Source organism: Buteo buteo, chromosome 19 (assembly GCF_964188355.1).
Source record: "Buteo buteo chromosome 19, bButBut1.hap1.1, whole genome shotgun sequence".
Classification (NCBI taxonomy): domain Eukaryota; kingdom Metazoa; phylum Chordata; class Aves; order Accipitriformes; family Accipitridae; genus Buteo; species Buteo buteo.
This window is the reverse complement of record NC_134189.1, coordinates 5,327,781-5,348,355: the sequence shown is the minus strand read 5'-3', so window position 1 is coordinate 5,348,355 and position 20,575 is coordinate 5,327,781. Positions and strand designations below refer to the sequence as shown.

Sequence of the window (20,575 nt, the reverse complement as noted above, 5' to 3'; positions counted from 1 at the left end):
GGAGCTTTATTGTGTGGATGGAAGTGTTTCAGCCTCTGTCGTTTAAAACCAACCAAACAAAAAATGAAACTAAAAAGCAACAGTTAAGTCTGAAAGCAAGAAAGGACTTTTTAAATAACCTCAGACTGAGCATGTTTTAATAGAAATGCTAAAGAACACCATCTGTTGAAAACCGGTTTAGTTTTATATGTTGGAACTTTATTTTTATGCAAAGACAAACACAAAAAAAGAGCATCTTTGTTCTTTTGCAGAGAGTTGGATTGAACGATGTCTCAATGAAAGTGAAAACAAACGTTATTCCAGTCACACCTCTCTGGGGAATGTTTCTAACGATGAAAGTAAGTAACTTGTCATTCATTTAAAATGAATGTGAACATGTCCAAGTGCTAATTTCCTGCTATATAAGTTGCTACATCTTGGTGATATTTTTAGTACTCTGTAGTTTGAAGAATCCACTCACTTGACACAACCAATAGTTTTATTTTTTTTTTTCTGGAATATTTGCTATTTTGCATTACTAAAAAGGAAGTAATGCTATCTGTTAGTTAAAACAACCAGAAGCATTTGTGTGTCACTGAGTAAAGGTTGGATGACCTCTAAAATGTGCTGTTAGTATTAGCTCATGAGTAAAACAATCTGTTTTCCTTTTCACTGGTGAACACCATGAAGCTGAAATACAGGAAAAATTGTGCTGTTTTTCAGTACTATTATATGTTATCATACATATAAAATCTTTCTTTTAAGAATTAAACAATCAGATTGGAAAAACCCCACATATTAAATAATGATATTGTTTCCTTTTTAGTCATAGAGAGGAAAAAATTATAAACCTAGCTGACTTTAAAATAGCTATTTTTTCTTATCTCTTCTAGTTATACTAATTTTAGATCTTGAATTCTAACAACACCAGGTAATTAAAAAGACCCCAAAATACCTTAAAATAACCTAATTTATTTTAAAATTATAAGGCATTTTTTAGTTTACAATTTAGTTTTCCCTGTTTATGCAGTTTCTGTTCTACTTAATTTGCCTAAAACAAAATACTATTCACATTCATTTTACTCTCTGGACTTCATATATTAGTTCATGTTACAATATATTAATGTGGACTGAATTATTTAATTCATGAAGACTCACATTTTCATAATATTCAAGCACGTAAGTTAAGAAAATGTATTTTTAATAACTTCTTAATTGCTGAATGTCCCTTTTACATTTTTTGCATTTTGAGAACTACTTTATTTTGATGTTACAGTAAAATTATATGCCTTGCAGCAGAGTGTTTTAGTGGATCACGGAATTTGCTATATTGGGGCCCTACTCTTATTTGTCCAGGGATCTCTTTTGAGGCAATATTCCTTCTGAAGGAGAACAGAGGTGTTTGTTAGAAACATGGTATTTATTTGTGACTCCCAAGCTAAGAACAGTGGACAAGAATCCTTAAAGACAGACAATAAAACTTGGACAGGTTTGGGTTTTTTAATTTTTAAAAATTAAGGAATTAGAACTTAGTTTCTCTTTAAAAATAAAATTGTAGTGAGAAACAAAAAACATCTGCTTGTTAATCTGCATTTTACAAGAACCTGTGAGACTTACGGAATTCATTTCATTCTGATGCTACTGAGAAAGTGATGGAAAGAATCTGTAATGAATGAGATGTGACTTCAGACTCTTAATAGGATCATAATTCAGGATTCAACCCTATTGACTTTAGTGAGCTTTTCCTTAGACTTGCAGTTCAAGACAGTATTGTCAAGGTAATTATTTAGCACCACTAGCTATATTAAAAAAATCATAATGTCATAATTATAAGTCTCCTTCTACACTCTGTTCTAGATCTGTTACCCTAAATAAGTTGTAGCAAAACTAGGGGTAGTTTGTTATATGTGCTTTCAGTTTAAATGCAAGCATGAGAAAACTTCCACATACCTAGGGACAGTAAGAAGTGGACTTGTGTAGGTTAGAAAGAGCAGAGCAGGTATTTCAGACAATGCCATTGAGAAGATGGGTGGTTGTTCATTCTGTTTTCTGGTACTGGAATTAAGGGGCAAGAAATGATAATGAAAGGTGGCAAATTTAGAACTGATAAAACAAATTTATAAATTAATTTATCCCACAATTTGTGTGCAGAAGACATTGTCACAGTATATAATGGAAACCCAAATGAGAATGAGTTGATTTCATCTAACTTCCTTCTTAATAGCCAGTTCTTCCAGATGCTTCCTTTGCACTGATGCCAGCATTTCTGCAATGCAGATAAGAGAATTAATCCACCCGAAAAGTCATCCTTGTTTTGGGGGGTGAGGGGGGGAATGGGAGAGGGTGAAGAGGAAGGAGTAGGAAAGAAAAATAAGCCACTTGCCCAGCAGCAAGAAGACCAATAATCAGTGAAATCCAGAACAAACTAGAAGTTTCACCTTGGAAATCGTTGCAGTATGTGCTCCTTTCCAGCCCTTGAGTTCTTTCTAACATTTCTCTAACAGTGCCCACACACCAACCAAGAAATTTCCAAACCGTTGTGTCACTTTGTCCAGCCTCTGTCATACATTTAGAAACAGCAGGAGGCAAAATGTTTTGAGAAAACCTATGTAATCCTATTTGAATTCTTCAGAACAGTGGTCAAATTGCTGTTGTCAGTGGAGCTCCAGTTTCCATCTGTAGCCAAAAGAAGGCATCATCCATCTTTCTCCTGACTAATTTTTTTGTCTCTAAATATATTAGGTAGCTGTTGTCTGGACTCTACCAGAGAAAATGTGCATTTGGTGGTTTTTTTGTTGTTGTTGTTTGGCCTTGCATCCAGTGAGGACTATGAGAATTTGCACTGTGAACTGATAATGTTCTTGTTATCATGCTTGCTCTCATGACTATATTTTTCCTGGGTGTTTTAGAGTTCATAGGGTTTCAGGACAAGAGTAATAGTTTTGCTGGTCTTCTTTTCTACAGTTGAAGTATGCTACAGAACCATACTTCAGGCCACAGGGGTCCTTTGCAATCTTCTATTCCCATCGAGACACCTCCAGGCCTCTTGAGCCTGTATTACATTGTGAAGGGAAGCAATGACCCATAGCTGTGGATTCCCATGGTCTCGCTGCTTCTTGGGGTGCTTCTTACCCTCTTGGAACCTTTTATGACCTCTTCCAAAACACCTCTTTTACAGTCTAATATAGAAATTCTAGGTAAATTTTATTTCGGTTTCCAGGTTTTTAAAGATTTTTCCTTCCACCACTTCCATGCTCTACATGTTAGTCAAAAGATCCACACGAAAAGGGAATGGTACAGCCTCATATCTAATAATTACCCCCACCCCCTACCCCAACATTTTCTGTGTACTGTGCGTTGAGCCAGGTTCTCCAAATTGAAATAGGGGTCTGGAAGAATACAAATCAAGGATTATGAAAATTTCAACTTCAGTTCCATGGGGAAGGAGTCATGATGTTACATGATGAAGTGGAAGGGTTGCTTGTCCAAATTTTCTTGCATATTTAGAAATGTGAATGTGTAGACAGTTCATATGAGATAAAAGATTCAGACTACTTCTTGCACTTAAAGCAGTGTTCAAAAACCATGTTCAAACTGGCTGAAATGGAAGATTTATCCAATAGTTTCTTTTTTTTTTTTTTGTTTGAACTAACCTCTTATTCTTCCATTGGGGAAAAAAAATATTTAAAAAAGAGCTACTTGATTTCATTGAAATTTTCCTTAGGGAAAATGACTTCTTTTTCAATCATACCTACTCAGTTAGAACTATGCTCCCATGTTTCTCAGATGGTTTTAAAAAATCCCACTATTTTAAAAGCATGGAATACATGCTAATGAGCCTGAATCTTACTTGCGGCTACATGTAAGTAAGAGACAAGGTAGCTTCTTACTATCGCTTAATTTTAATTAAGGGCAAATCACTTTTCTTAAAAGTCAGAACCTGGACTGCAGGGGCTGCAGAGGAAGAGGCTATTCCTCTGAAAGGTGTGGAGCTACCTGACCTAAGGGAAGGATTTTATCCACATAAAGCTACTAATAACATATTAGCTCCTCAGGGGTTCTCCGAGACACACAGAGGCAGCGCTGGAAAGTATGGGACTGCTCTATTATCTCCTCAGTGGAAAGCGGAGCTTTAACTCCACTTTAGTTATGACAGACTAACATCAACATTTTAGAAAAAGGTGTACAAATGCAGGGTCTTCACTTTGTGGATGTTCCACTTACTGTGTTTAAGGCAGCATGCTTAAAGAGGCGCTGTACATAGAACCTATTGTCTTCATGTCCTGCTCCAAGAAGCAGGAAATCCCTCGAGCTGTACCTAAAAACAGACAGCAGAAGTTAGAGGATACTACTAAGAGTTCAGGGAAAGCCACAAACATATTCACAAGGTACAGACAGAACTCTGCTCTGGTGGCTTTGAAACAGAATTTTGAAAGGAGAAAGATGGAGCTGTTAGCAAAGAAACTTCCATGGAGTTTGGGAAGAAAAAGATTCTCTGATATCTCTGGGAGCCAAGAAATACTATTTTTCTAGTACATTGCTGATCCCAGTTTTTAATCTTTGAAGGCCTCTTCCGTGCTGAGATTTTACTTGCAACTGTCTAAGCTATTACCTGCTTTCAGCTTGGGACAAGTACCAAGTTTCCCACCTAACCAGGTACCTTGAAGACACCTTTCCTTGGAATGCTGGGAGTCCTCCTACTGGCAGTGGAGTGAGATCTGGTCCCAGCAAATGGTTTTCTCACTGAGGTGCTGTGCAGCTGCTGTGTGTGTGAACACCTGCAGCTGTGCACCAGGAGCAGGATTTTTCCTTGAGACTTCAGGTCCTTTTGGGTTTGTCACAGAAGAATTATCAGCTCTGTTCTTTGACAGTACCTCGAAGCAAGACTTCTTTTCAGTGTCTTTATTTCCTTTCTTTACAAAAGAGATTGGATTTTAAAAGTATTGAATTTCAAAAGGTATGGGTTCATTTTAATCTACAGTGTTGTTCTGGTGGGGACTGATAAAATATCAGCCAAAAAGTGAGGGAAAACAGCATTTCTTACCTCCTTCATGCTGTACAAACAGATCTGGGATCAGACCTGCGTCAAGAGTTACACAGAACATTCCCAGATCAATAGGGAAGCCATTAAGCGCTCTGCTACCAACTAAAATATAAGTAATAGGGACATTTATTATTTTCTGCTAGTCAGTTATCTGATGAGATTATATTGTTAAAACTATGCAAAGTAGAATAAAGTGCTTGTATATGTAATACTGGAAGTTTGTATTTCTAGGTTCCCTCCATTCCTATACCATGTACAATTCTTTCCATCTATTTAATAAAAAAGTGAAAATAAATATTGTTTTCTGAAAATAAATATTGTCGCCAACACTTGGTGAAAATGAGAAACATAGTGGCTGACAGCTGGTCCATTGGCAGAAAACAAAAAAAAAAAGTTCTGTTTTCTAGTACAGAGACTTGATTTGGGGGGAGACAAGCACGAACTGTGAAAAACTTTGTTTTGTTGAAAATCCAGTTGTTGAATGGGTAACATTTTGATGGAAAATGATGCTTAAAGAATTTTTTTAATAATTTCAAGGTCCATCATTCTCCTTCTCGGTTTTAAGGGACAGTTAGTGGAGGATGCTGAAGAGTCTTGAAGAAGGATCCCCAGGAAGCAGACATACCTGAGGCGTGAGATTTAAATTGCCGTTTATGACCTTATTGTTAGTTTGTGTTGTTAAAACAAATCCTTACATGTGAGGAGCTGAGTATGGCTGGCTTGCAGTGTGTCTGAGGGCAGGTTAGGTAAAGCACCTGCTCACAGGTGCTCACTCTTAATGCGAGTGAAATACAGCTGGGGGAGGGATGGAAGGGATGTAGAGACTCTAATATTGTATAATTTAGATATTGGCTTGATGTCTGATAGAGTGCCACATATCCAGGGGAAAATTAAGTCTAGTTAGTGCAGGTGAAAGCCATCTAATAACAGACCTTTGAATATTAGGTCCCTTAAATCAAGATAGATAATAAGAAGTTTTATTCCAGGGAGGGGGGAGTCATACCTCTTGGTTTCACAGGCAGAGGTTTAGGATTTCTGCATCTTGGTTAGACAAGGGGTTATTTAGATCAGTGGCTTTCAGCCTTTCCAATTTGCACCCCCTAGCAATTTCCAGCGAGGTAGAAACCAACTGTATACTGAACTTAAACCAGTGGATGGTAGGCTTTGACACTGACATAGAACATACTGATTAAGAAAATGGATGACTTTCACCTGGGGTGCAATAACCTTAGTTTGAACAAGATGAGAGTGGGGCACAGGAGGAGGACTGGGACCCTACATGCTGCTGATGCCTGAAGGCAGTGGCTTTGGTGGTTGTACCTCGCCATGGCGTCTCCCTCCCTGCAACGGCGAAGGCCTGAATCCCTCTGGTGGGTAGAAAGGTGCTGCAGTGTCCGGTGTTATGGGTCCCTGTTGGTGAGAGCTGTGTATGACTGCCAGCTGTAACTTTCACGACTAAAGCAGGGGAAAGCCTCCCCTTCCCTCCCAGCCAGTACTCAGTACTGCAACGCTGCTGAGATGAACTGTTCATGACTATCGCCCTTTCATTTTTACCTCAGGAATGGTTGGGAGGCCACCAGCTGCTGGGCATCCACAGGGCCTTGCCAGGCCAGGCTGCCCATGGGTGAAGGAAGCTGCAGCAGCTTCTGTGCCCCAAGCCTGGGGAGCTGCCATAATTCCTGTGTGTCCCTCACAGCCTATTTTTTCCTTGGCTGGGCCGGCCAGGAAGACACAACAGCATGAAGGACTGGACTGGGGTCTGGTCAGGCCACCTGCTGCTTGCACCTCCATGGCAGGGGGCCTTCCATGCCAGGGCTCACTTGCCCTCCCAGCAGGTGCTCTTGCATCTCCGAGCCAGGCTTCCTCATCCCCTGTCGCCTGGAAAACCGTGAAACTCAGCTCAGAAGGGTCTTCCCCCCCACAGAGCAGGGCAGACATGGCCGCCCCCTTCTCCCCAAGCCTCTCCTCAGGGAAGGCTGGAGCTGGGTGAGCTCTGCTTAGGGTGTCTGTGCTGCCAGTTAAGGGCAAGAAGGGGAAAAAAAACGGTTAGTGTTGTGAGCGGGGATGGCCCCGACTATTTTATCCACCCAGTGGTTTAAATCCGTGCTGCGTGGCTCTGCCTCCTGCCATGGAGAAGGCATTTGTCCCGCCACCGGTGAGGCTGGGGGATGTTGTCGAGCAGCAGCGGCCTGAGGCAGCCACGGCAGCTCGGCATTCAAGCCCTGTGTGCCGAAGGTTTGTTGCATGCCGACCGTTTGTTTAGGAAAAACAAATGAAAAACACAATTTAAAAGTGATTTGAAATGTGTATGTTGGTCCTATGCCCTGAATAAAAGCGGGCCCCTGAAAGGGAGGGAAGGAGTGTGCAGTCCAATAATTAGAGGCCTATTGTCATGCAGATGCAGAAGAGGGGCTGTGCACAGTGTCTGGGGTAACTGTAAATCTGGATTTTCCTGACATTCAGGGGACCGGCCTCGCAGGCTAAAGGGTGTTCAGTTAACAGAACTTGCCCTGTATGTAATGGAAGAAATATTGTGACGTGAGGGCTGAAGACAATGTTTTCCAAAGTGGGGTTTTGTTTCTGCACGTTGGTTCTTGGGACTGCACAAAAGGCCTCCCAACAGGGTCTGATGTTCAGAGGAGATAGCCAGGCTCCCTTAAGATTCAGCATCCTAAAGGGTCACTTTAATAACTTCTAAAACTTAATCGTATGAAGAAATGAAACTTGGAGCATGGTGTACAGGTGCAGTGGTTTACCTCATCATTCAGGTATCAAAGCCTTCTGCATTTAATGCTTTCATCAGGGACAAAGTTGTTAAAATACCAAACTGTGTTTGATACAATGGTGTTTCCAAAAGAATACCCTTCTGGAGATGCTGATTGTGCTTCGCTCCAGCTTTCACCTAGGAATGTTTCATATGTTTCGCAAATCACCCTTTAATAGGAATTACTCTATACATACTTTTAAATTGTTTCAAAAGAACTAATGGTAGCTACGAAGAATCCAATATTTTAAGAGTTTTATTTTTATTATCTTTATTCATCTTTTATTCAAATTTTTGCAAAGTCAGCAAATCAGAGAGTTACCCTGGAAACAGTTAACGAGGAATACGATTAGAAACATTATCTGAAAAGGAATAAAATATATTATAGAATGTTTTTATTTCAGTTTTTCTTGTTCAGAATTAATCTTTGTAAATTTATAAACATCTAGTATATATCATATGTTAGGATCACAATAGTGGATGAACCCCATTAAATGCCTCATCTAATATAAAAGTTGAGTATGGCAACTGTTCCCTTAAAGCAGGTGAAAGTGGTTTATGTTCTGATATGCTGCTAGAGGTCTAAGAGTTGCTTTTTTTATATAAATTTATCCTTTCTAATGTCATTATTCCTATGCACCACTCTGGTCCTGCTATCAGTGATGTTGCATGGTTTATTGCCTTAAGCCGTATCTGTAGATGCTAGCTTAGGGAATGTCATTATTTACATTTCCACAATTTAGCCAATATTTTGAGAAAGCTTTGGCACTTGAGAACTTTTTTTTTTTATCAGATAATTCCTTACCATTTCATAAATGCCTGAGCAATTCCCACTGAAATTACATAGTATTTTTTTGTTTCTTAACAGATGAGGAAAAAGAAAATAATAGAGCATCGAAACCACACTCAACTCCAGCTACACTGCAATGGTAAGATGCCTTTTTTAAAAAAATCAATAAAACTTGTTAGTGTTTTTTCTTATACTTTTTCCAGCTGAAGTGAATAGAGGTCTTGGACATCTTACACAGTTCTAAAGATACTTTCACTGTATGTGTTTAATCTGCTCATTAGTATCCTGTACAGCAATTCTCAATGAACGTCTTACTCTTACGGGATTTGTTTGAACCTAGGAAATCTCTGATATAGTTTAGAAGATCTACTTGGCATATTTGTTTGGCACCTTGCCAGCTGGTGATTTGTGGTTTGTCATCATTGTTATATTTATAACAAAAAGAAAACTAGTACTGAGAATTTTTTTCAAGACTCACATTTGTTTCAGTGTACGATGAAGCCTACCTTTACTGACTGTTTTACTGAAGTGAGATCTCTGTAATTTAATGTAGAAGACAACAAAAGAAGAGAGTGAGTTTGAGATTTGCTTAATTTGTCAAAGTCCCCTTGCAAATTTAGTGAGGGGGAAAAAGGAAAGGTAATTAGGAAGAAAGAAAGAGGATGGGGAGAGGAAATTTGTGAGTTAGTCTACTGCACTATGAAAAATGAACAAGTGCTTTTCACTGTGATTTAAAGCGGTATTTTAGGCTGCATGTTCTGTAATGTTACTTACCTTCTGACTTCCCTTTCTATAGGTTATCTCTTAGACTTTTGTTGACTTTCCCTTAATTTAGGTTTTTAATTCTGGTTTAGCTTTCTTAATATTGTAAGTGATCGAGCATCTTTCAGGAGGTTCCTTGTATCTGGCAGAACAGAGCTCTGTTACAGAGAAGCCTCGGAGCACGCTTGTCTGGAAACCCATACTCCTTACCTTGTTTTAAGTCTTTTAAAGAAAGGCCCTTACTTCACCTGTAAGTAATTCTCATAGTTTTCTGGATGAAAAGATAAGGTTATTGGCAAAAAATGTGGGGGTTTTAGCAAAATGTTAGAAAAATAATTTTTCTGCTTCTGTCAGTCTCTTGAGAGATCTAACTGAACAAACAGCAAAGAATAATTCATTCAGTGAATTTTACTCTTTTTCTCTGAAATTCTATGATTCTGTGAAATATGCATAGAGATGTGGATTATTTCTTCTATATTTGCTTTCTAAAGTTGATCAGTTAAATTTTAGATTTAAAAACCCCTTAGACCTGTGAGTTGATTTCGAATAGGTTGCTGCAAGTATTCAGTGTTCTGCCTTGCAGAAACTTGCAGACACTTCCAGTGCAAATAGTGAGATGTGCAAATACAAATAAAGACATTTAGTTCTGAACTATTGCTTCTTTGTACCTATTTGTATCACAAAAGTGCTGTTTTTCAGAAGTTCAAGAGAAGTGAATAAAGAAAGGGAGTGACTACAGACAGTGAGAAAAATTATTAAAATAATACTGAAATTTCATAGATGTATTTTATTATTTTCCATTATTCACCCACACAACTTCAACACAGTTCAAACAGGATAACAAAGAAATATCTAGCTAAAATAAAACAGCAGGCAGGGTTTACCAGTCCCAATTTCGGAGCAGTGCTTATTTTGCAATAGAGTCAGTTAAGAGTCTTTTCCACAGGAGCAAATAACGTAGTAGCCAAGAAGTCAGAGTTAATTAGAACATGCCAATGATACTGTTCCCAACAGAAAACATGCAAATACTGTAAACAATCTTTTGCCAAATACTTTCAAGCTTCCTCGGTCATAAAGGTTAGTAAATCCCTAAACTCCTGGGATATTGAGCCCTGCTGGAATGCACTGTGCACACTAATGCTCATTCAGCAGTGTTTGCAATAGAATACTAGAATTTTGATTCTGAAAAGGCTGCTTACATCATCTTCCCTTCCCCCTTTCTAGTGTACTGGCTTACTACCTGTCTGTTGTGTTATTTTTCTTACATGTTCAGGTAGGTCAGACATTCTCCCTTTTGAGTCTTTTGGAGCATCTGCAATTTCCTCCATTCAATTTTCCTCCCCAAAATACATGAGGGAACAGAAAGCAATGAAGTTTTCAAGTTTAATTTCTTTAGCTGGCATCAAACTGAATTATATGATTGGCTCATTTGTTAATAGATCTGTAGGTAAAAGTTTCCCAGCTTAGTAGCCATACTATAGAACAGTTTTCTGGTGGTTTGCATATGCTTTTTAGCCTATGTACTGCAGCTTTGAATTGGTATTTCCTGGAAAACTGTGCTACTGGGTTTGATACACTAAATAAAGTTACAAGCTCAAAAGTTGTGGTAAAATTGCTAAAGTAGTAAGTTTGCTTTGTGTGAAGATGTCGAGTTTCCACTCTTCTGGAAAATCAGACCCATTAGCATCAGGTTATTTGTACTGTGGTGGCACCTAGCAACCCATGGATCAGTAAACTATTGTGCTCAGCACTGTACAAATGCTGTACTGAGCACTTCCTGTAGGTTTAGCTTCACATGTTTGACAGTTTTGCCTGCTCGGGCCTCAGACCAAGTTTTTGCACAGTCAGGAAAGACAAAAGACTAAATTTACCTGAATATGCCTTGGGGTAAGCAGGTGTCCTAACCTCTTACAGGAATCTCTGGGCCAGATTCAAGAGGTGGAATGGTGGGGTAAATTATTGACAAGATTTCAGGGTACAGTACCAAACTTGCCTTGTTCTGGCAAATAGAAGCACCACAATTGTCTGCAGCATCTGGTGTCTGCCAAGTTAAAGCTGGTCATGTTTTTACTGTTAGGTGCTACTATCGTTTACAGCTGATGAAGGCATTGGAGTGTTGGAAAACAGAAACAGAGGAAATGTCAGTAGCAAGGAAAAAGACAAGGAAGAAAGTAGTAGAGAAAGTGAAGCAAGACATAAGGGAAATATGTAAATGTTGTCACATGGTTCATATTGCCATCGACTTTATTAGCTATTCCTTGTTTGGCATCTTGCTGAAAAGAGCAAACAACATCAATCCTACAGGGATCTATCCTTAATGCTTATGCCTCTCCAAAGGCGATGTACGTTGTACACTATAAATGAGGAGGAGGAAGAAGTAGCTGAAGATGCCAAGAAGCATGTCTGGATGACTGTCAGCCTGGCTAAATATCCTTTTCCTGGAAACAGGAATGATGTTTTTGTTTTGTTTCGTTGATGACACAAAATGAAGTGAAAGGCCTGGTAAATGTAGCATTACTGCCAAATACATCATAATTGGGGAAACTACATGAGCTTGAATTTAACCATTAAGGCATGAATGTGTTCATTATCATCTGTAAAGCTATAGCTTGGTAAACACTTGGCTGTGAAACATTCATGATTATTTCACTGGTGAACTGGTTGACCAAACTGTAAGTGTGAAACTTAATTTTACGTCAGTTTGTGGGGGGTGTGCGCGCGCACATGTGTGTGTCTACTTCTCCAAACACAGAATTATTCAAAGCACGGACAGCCTAATTCCATGCAGTTTGGTGGCTTACAGTGTAGGTGCTCCGAATAATAACAGTATTGTGAAGCTAAAGTCAACAAATCTGTTCTATTTTCTGCAACATTTGTAAAAAGAAGTTAAAAAAAAAGGGGGAAGGTAAAGCATTGCTAGGTAATGGATTCTCCCTCGATTAATAGTTTCTCAGAAATTGTTATAATGCATCAAAATTAAAATCTGTTCTAGAATCCTTTATGTGATTAGCAATGGTAACACCACAGCTGCTCTGTTGCCTTCATATCTAAAAACAAGTCTAACAACACTACAGACCTGACTCTGCTATAGAATAATTTCATTTAATCTAGAAGCATATAAGTGTATGAAGGGGGAAACAGTAACAGGGACAGATAAAATTGTCATTCCTGTGGAAGGATTAGGGGGTTTATTGCTATACTGTAGTGGTACAAAAGGTCTCATTGTGAACTACTGGATTTCACATGGCTTTATTAGGACATTTAAAATGTTATATATATATTATTTCTGATAATGATTGGTTAGGTAGAAGATTGAGTTCATTATCTTTCTACAATACTGTAGAATGAAGCTGAATTCAAAATATGATAAAGTTGTTAAATAAAAGACAGGAAAATAAAAGAAGTGGAGCAAGATGGGTTTTTGATCATTAAAAAAAAGTTCAGGTATAATGGAGCATTGTTCAGTGTCAGACTAATGACTCTCTGTGAAAGAGAGGAGAAAAAGAGAAAAATTCATCAGATATGAACAGAAATAATTAACTGCTTTTCTTTCTGTCCTGTCTTGGTCACGGAAGCTGACATTCCAATTAGCAGCTATAGTATACAAACGAACTCTCCAGGTTTTGAAAGGAGGTTTTGTTAAAGCGCTATGAATTTGAGGAAAGATGCCGTGATGATATTTCTGTAGAAACCAAGGAAGAAAAGATGTTGCCCATACAAACTGATTCCATTCATCTAGCCGGATCTCTTATTAAAATAGTTTGCAGTCACAAATGATCATGATAACTGAAATGGAAGGTAGGTAGGTCCTGAAAAAGGCAATAAGGGATAGAAACTAGATATTTGGAAGGTGTTCTACAGCTATCAAATTACATGGGGTTATTTACTGTAAAATTGGATTTTTTTGAGAAAATGTATTAATTTTTTAATATGTTTAAGAGGAAGTTGCACCTACATTCTTTTCCTAGCTAGCAGGGCAGCCAAGCACACATGTAACTGTATGCATACGAGTGACACCACGAATGACAAGACTGATTATGGTTTAAAGTTAAGTGTGTATGTAAATAGCTCTTGAACTTTATTGGATCAGCAATCATAAAAATGTCATTTCAAAGGAATGTTAATTCTAAGCTATAGACTTGTAATGAGCCCAGTTTCAGATTTTAAAGATGAAGCATATGCCTATTCATATATTTGATGCATAATTTAAAATTTTATAGTTGTGTGTTTGCCTGTGTAAATGAATAATAATAATTTCTACAAGGCAGTGGAGGATTTTATTTCACTATTCTATTCAGCACTGTATTCAGATCATGGACTCTTTTTTCACTTTGTCCATCAGCAATAGCAAGAAAATATTATACAGGTAGCATTTTGTGCACGCTCTTGAGTATTTGCAAATAACTTGCTTTAGCTACCTCTGCTTCCTCAAGGTACAGGATATTGCAGCTGGACAGGAGTGAAAAGACTGTCATGAACTAAAGGTGACCTGTCCTGTAAATAAAGAGAGAATGCTTCCCCTCAGTGAATGTTTTTTTGTTTTGTAGTTGTACATATATTTGTTTACTGCAGGACGCTTTTAGGGTATAACACACTACTAGTATATTTTTTCCTAAAAATAGCACTTTGGAGCATGGTCAAAACCCAATATACCTTTGTGTTAATCTCTACTTGCCTGAGAACTCACAGCCTATGCTTTTAATAGCAAGTGTAAACCAAACAAAGCAAGTAAGTGTTATGGAAGTGAATTGGAAGGAGCACTTAGGAAGAAAGCAGAGAAAATTTAGTAGAGAAGCAAAAGTCAGAATGTTTGGGTTTGAAGATGCAGCTTTGCACGCTGTTTACCGTACAGGACATCCAACATACTTGCAGTTCTCTCTGTTTGATATTTGCTTTTTAAGGCTAGAGGAGAACTATGAGATTGCAGAAGGTGTTTGCATTCCTCGAAGTGCTCTCTACATGCATTACCTGGACTTCTGTGAGAAAAATGACACGCAACCTGTTAATGCTGCCAGCTTTGGGAAGGTAAGTCTAAACAGCAATATGGTGCCTTGAGCTCTCACCTGGTTCAGGTGAATTTGGATTATTGAAAAGAATGAAATCATCATTTACCATTAGAGATAGAGGTATATGAATGGAATCTCCTATGTATTCAAGTTATTGGACAAAAGCTAAGATTTTAAGTGTTTTGATGGTTGGAATAATTGCTGATGATGACTAAGCTCCAGAATACACAAATTTTTTTGATGACTTCCATCCCCAGCCTAGCTGACAGTGACATGATATACAATATTGGCAGCTTGGAAGTTGAATACAAGCCAGTGTAAACACATCTGCATTGTGACCTCCACTGCTTTAACAACTATACATTTTTTTAAAAATAGAAGGGTAAAATATCAATAATTTAATTCTGGACCCTGTCTATGCCATTCTTGTAAGCATGATATGGAGATCCTGAATCAACAGTATCAGCCCAGGCTGGCAAATTCACATAGTGGAGTTCAATGCCACCAGATGTGAAAGTCCAGAAAGCATCTAACAGCATTTGTGTGGCACTGCAGGTACAGGCTGCCAGGTTATCTTTACACTGTGATTCCTTGTGCCTCCACTTTCCAGCCCAGCTCTATTAAGAGTCACTGTGGTTAACTCCAGACTCACAGTGGAGATGCACTCACAGATGCAGCTATGTGTTGTCCAGATGTGAGCAGTAAAGCTCTTATACTATACATCACTAGCAGATGTTAATGGCTGGCTAGGATGTTACATAAAGTTCTTATTTTGGATTTGCTGGTCAGGTGATGTTTTCCTCTCAGTGAAAATGAGGATGACTTTTTTTTTTTTTATTTAAAACTGAAATTTTACTCTAGAAGGTGTCCCAGGCCTTTAAAACTCATAGGCTGTGAAAAAAACAAAGTGTAGAGTTTGCCACTGTTTTTGAAATGCTTGCAAGCATGAATCTGAAGCTGATTGTCCTGCAAGCTGTTCTCTTCTAGTGTTTGCAACATTTATTCTATAGAAATGCTGGGTATTCAAAGAAGGAAAAATGTTCCTAGGGTAAGTGCCTGTGTAAAGAGTAGGTGAAGGAGAAGAATGTATTTAATGAGGTGTCATTTTCTATAGTGCATCTTTATGTAGGCAGCTTAGCAAGGCAAGTAAAATGTACCATGTTGTAACATTACTATGTTGTGTCTTAAAGACCTGCATAGCTCAGTTGATTCTGTTGGGTTTCTGTTTAAACACACTGTGTAAGTTTGAATGAAATCGTTTGTTCTATATGTTATTGCTACCAAGTGGTAAGTATAGTGGCAACATGTAATTTCAGAATAGAACAAGAAACAGATGTCATGCAGGCTAACACATTTGGAAAGTGGGTAAAATTTACATGATGCTACTTTTGCTGCTACTGAAAACTTCTATAAATTGTAAGGTGTAAATACTCTGAAATTATTTTATTGGAACATAAATTTACCAGGGACTTCACTGATTCTCAATATGCAGCAGTCTTTTTACACTATATATTACTCCATCCTCCTTCTTCCCTGCCCCTCGTACCCACACACACCTGTTCATCAGTAGGAGTACTTTGACCTAGCAGGACAGGTACAGTGTCTTCGATCCAAAAATCATGCCATTCCAGTGTGTTTTTCATGTGCTGTGTTCCAAGTGTTTTCCACTTGATTGCAATAAAGTTCTGAAGTAGTGATGCATAAAATTTGTTTCTGCTTTTTGTGGAGATGTTATACAGAATCATCCTAGTACTGTCCAAAACTAGTGCTTCATCTGGCCATCACTTTTGGATCTGGAAACTGAGGCTTCTGCACAGGTGTGTCCAGGCACCTCAGACAACACTGGCACAAATACTGAAGTGAAACAGGCTCCTGCATCTGCAGAACCTGGAGCAGACCCCAGTGATTCTGTCCAACCTATTATTGCCAAGAAAATGTACTGCACTGTCATGAAGATCTGCCAGGCAGACACCCACTTCATTCAATCAATAGCTTGCAGTCAGCTTCTCCTTAGGAGCAGGCACATGGACAAAGTTTTAGCCCACACGCTTGTTATCATAGGACTTAAATACCTTATTGGCAGTATGTGTTGCATAAATGCCTTGGAGGCAGTGCAGTGAAATAGGTGCTATTTGAGGGCTTCCGCACTTAGCTGCTGAAACAAGAGACCCCAGACGTGTTTGTCCTTGTTGGGAATCATCAAGAGCCCTGCAGCTGTCATCTCCTCCAGAGAAAGGAGTTAGTTGTTCTGTGAAATTGTAGACAGTTCGCCTTTCAATAGACCACATTGAATTTATGATTCATCTTTGAACTTTAGCTCTGTGGGCAATGTTAAACATTTAGGCTTTTTCTTTAACAGACTGGTAGTTTTTAGAAAGAGACATGGAGTTCAGCACTTTAAAACAATCTGTAATAAGTAACATCCTAATATATTGTCACATACTCAGTTACATCTCAATTAACAGAACAGTGTTGATTTCACTTTTAAAGATACTACTGGAGACATATGAAACTTGCCTGAAAGTGATCTCTCCAGATTAAGGTTTTGTAGACAACACTTCAGCCCACGTGTACTTCTTAAGCCCGATGTAAGTTGAATGTATCCACAATAGAGCATGGCAGGGAGAAAAGAGAAGTTGTTCATGAACAGCTGAACTAATGGATCTTGTTTCCTACCATCTCCTCTGTTCACTAAATCCATAGCTTTACCTAAATCTTATGGAATATCCCCATGTTTCTCTGCAGTATATTCAGTTATTTCCAGGTCCCAGTCACTACATCAAGGTCTTGTTTCTTTCAGTTTTCTCACATCTGTTGCACCTTCTTGCTACATTATTTTTAGATTCCCTTATATCTGTCTGTCTGCCTGTTTCTCTTTCTCTCCTCACCCCATGCCGACAGCTGGGCAAGATGCAGCACATGGGGTGGCTGGTTCAGAGCAACAGAAGTGTTGACTGATTGCCTCATACTCATGGTTGCCCAGTCAGGCAGTGCCAAATGGCTCAACTAAAGCCTGAGCTTTCTTCCCTGTCTTGTCCTCAGCATTAACATCAATATGTTCTTCCCACTCTCCAGCCAGTGTTTTCTATTAAGCTTCTAGGACATGGAGTGGACCTCAGCCATTTGGTAATATTGGATTAGCGAAACAAAAATTGGTCTGGGGGTGGGGAGATGAAGAGAGAGACAGTAATATCTCATAGACTGCTTCCTGAGGAAACCAGGTTAATAGCAAAAAAAGTAACAATAAGAGGAAAGAACAGAATTACTGTATAAATAAACACCTTTTAAAAGCAACCTATACTCCTAAGCCACTTAAATTACATATAAAATAAGGAAGACTCTAATATGGTTATTAATGTGATATATTCTTATATGACAAAGGTAGCTGTAGCTTTAATATGTTAGCCAAGATTTTAGTGCTTTACTCACCCAATTAATATGTGAAAATTACAGGCAGTTTGGTCTGTACTAGCATTTGCCAATCTGCTAATAGCTATGCTACCTAGTCCGTCATTACTGAACTTTTTCCTGCCTTCAAAAGGCAGGACCAAGCACTCTTTTACCCATATACTTTAAGTAACAGTCACTAGGGAGGGTCATGTATTTGCTGGTTACAGCTCAGCATCAGCAAGTGGAGACTCCAGTGTTAAACTTCTGCTCTTACTGTAGGCAGCAAAGCATATTATATTCAATGGGATCATGATTTCACCCAGAATTGAAGCAGAATCAGTAAAAATGTTCCATGCAACTAGTGAGAAGACAGGGAAGTACAGTGAGGAAGGGCAGGTATGTCACTGAGTTATTAACAGTAAAATATCACATATGAGAAAAAGCTTTCTCACAGTGAAGATGGTCAGACTGTGGATTAGTCTTCAAGCAAAAGGAGTGAAAGCCCTTTTGCTGAAGTCACTTAAAGATGGCAACCTTGTGCCCCTCAGCCCTGAGCTGCAAGCGCCTTGGGCTCTGCTCTGGGACCCTGTGGACTCGGAGAGCAGCTTAAGGTGTTTCCCACTGGAAGTTCTGCTGCTGCCTGCAGCAGGGAGGGCTGAGCAGGCGTATGTTTTATTCTGAGCAACATGTTAACGTAAAATGCCAGTGATAATTAATACACTGAGCTAGGAGTTATAGTGGATGAAGGCGCTGACTCAGTCTCACGGGGCTTAGTTGCAAAAGATAAATCATTCTGAATTGGGGCCTTCACTGAGTCAAATAAAAAGCAGGAATGTTTTGAGCATTTCCAAGCCCCTCAGTAGCTATTGCATACGGATGGGTGCCATAAAGCATGTTGGTTCTCTCCTAGCTGTAGCATGTCACCCAGCTATTCAGCTAGGTTGGCAAGTCTTTGAGATTATCTTTTGCTTTTATTTCCAACACTGATTTTTGTTCTTGTTTCTTTTGTGATGCTGTTTAAACGTAATTTTCTTAATCAAGCCCCTTGAAGATGTAATCTTCCTCCTCTGCATCAGTTTCCCCTGTCCTCCATGTCCTCAGTTCACTGCTTTAAATTTACCGTGCACTGCTAAGTCATCTCCTGGACCCTGCCATGTCTCTCATACAGAACCCGTGGTTTCTTGTGGTGCAGCCTCTTTTGTATCCTCATGAAGTGTTCTTCCCACAACTCCCATATGCCCCCTGGAGGTTAAATACTTTCCCCTTGTTTATCTTTTTTTTTTTCTTTTGGTGCTTTCCTGCCATGTCTTTTGACAAGCAATAATAAGTTAATATTTGAGAAGGAAAACGAAGGATGCTGACACTTTGCAGGGTGGTTTTCCCCCAGCCTGAGGTCCCTTTACATTGCTCTGGCAGCATAAAGAGGTTTAACATGAATGCATGCTCACACAAATTTTAAAGCCTCTTTGTTGCTCCCTGACTGGCTTTGCTTAAGTGAAAATTAGATTCCAATAAATTTATTCCACTGAATAAAGAAGGGTGAAGTCCACAACAGATTTGTAGTATTGGTTAGGAAAGAGATCTTTTACATTTTTGACCAATATTTCCACCCCATTTCCAAAAAATGGGCTGAGGCACAGTTATACCAGCAGAAAAGTGCTTTTTTTTCCAAGAGTTTGCTTTGCTCCAGGGAGGTACAAGCTGTACCAGCCAGAGTCCTCTTTTATCACTATGCACTGTCTCTATGCCCAGAAGTTTTGCCAGCAGGACTGCTCCTCCAAGCATGATTAGCATAAATAGGATTTGCAGTTTCATGCTATCATACTATATATATTTAATGTTTAAAAAGGACAGACAATCAGCCTTATTGAAACCTCTTTGATAATGACATTGTGATGTGACTGCATTCTGATTTGTCTTTGTATTGAAATGCACACATCTGGAAATTGCCTGCTGTGCATAAGGAGATGCTTCTCCTGAAGATGCATTTTTTTTCCTTTACTCTCAATTTACTCCTAAGTAGCCTCAATAGTAACTGGTATAGCAAAGCCAAATTTACTCTTAGTGCTTTCTTCTGATAGACTAAACCAGCACTTGCTTTGTTATGAAAAATTACTACATATGGAATAGTTTTTTATTAGGCTTTTTTTTTTCCTAGTCAATATAGAAAAGAAAAATAGAACTGGGGAAAAATCAATCTAAAGCTGAGGATGTGGTTTCTGCTATTGCATTGAAGGACTCTATCAGTCTGTCAGTGCTGTCTGAGCAGTCCCTGCTTTTCCTTCATCCCTTTTTAACAGCTAAGGTTCCTGACTGAAGGACAGTTAACACCAGTATGACTTTTCTTCCCGATTCAGAATCTTCTAGGCCAAGCTCATCTGAGGAGACCATAATAACACAAGTACTGCAGAAGCAAGCAGTCATGCTGGTGTGGGGAACAGGGGTACTACAGTGTAGTTGGAAAGGTCTTTTCCCCCTTGGCTCTGCTTCACTGATCCCTTGTATTACTGCAGGTTGCTGACCATTGCCTTTTTCTCCTTGAGCTTGGAGAGTAAGAAAACCAGCAAGGACACCTCGGTTTCTTTGGAGTGACTTTTCCTTTCCCAAAGATTTGCCCTCTAGCAAAGGGATTTTTACTGGCTTTGCCAGTTCAAGCATCTGACTTCTAGTTAGGTCTTCAGCATGAAGTAGAGCGGCCTCTGGGCTGCTTTACCTCATGCCTTGTCAACACGTCCCAGAGGCTGTTCTTACAGCACAGGGTCTGCCAGAGTGCAGGGATCCTGGAGCTCAGCCTTTTCCCACAGATATGCTGGGTGACGGCAGTAAGCATGCTGGCACCA

The 20,575-nt window shown here is 39.1% G+C and overlaps 1 protein-coding gene across 2 annotated transcripts in view; it reads left to right on the top strand.

Moving 5' to 3' along the window:
- The window catches only part of RFX4 (regulatory factor X4), a 98,144-nt gene that overhangs the window by 19,566 nt on the left and 58,003 nt on the right, over positions 1 to 20,575 (top strand). For both annotated transcript variants that reach the window (XM_075050821.1, XM_075050820.1), the window contains exons 2-4: positions 252 to 338; positions 8,656 to 8,716; positions 14,241 to 14,364. In XM_075050821.1, coding sequence (XP_074906922.1) covers positions 14,255 to 14,364 — 110 coding nt within the window. In that variant the 5' untranslated portion in view covers positions 252 to 338; positions 8,656 to 8,716; positions 14,241 to 14,254. The remainder of the gene's footprint in view (positions 1 to 251; positions 339 to 8,655; positions 8,717 to 14,240; positions 14,365 to 20,575) is intronic.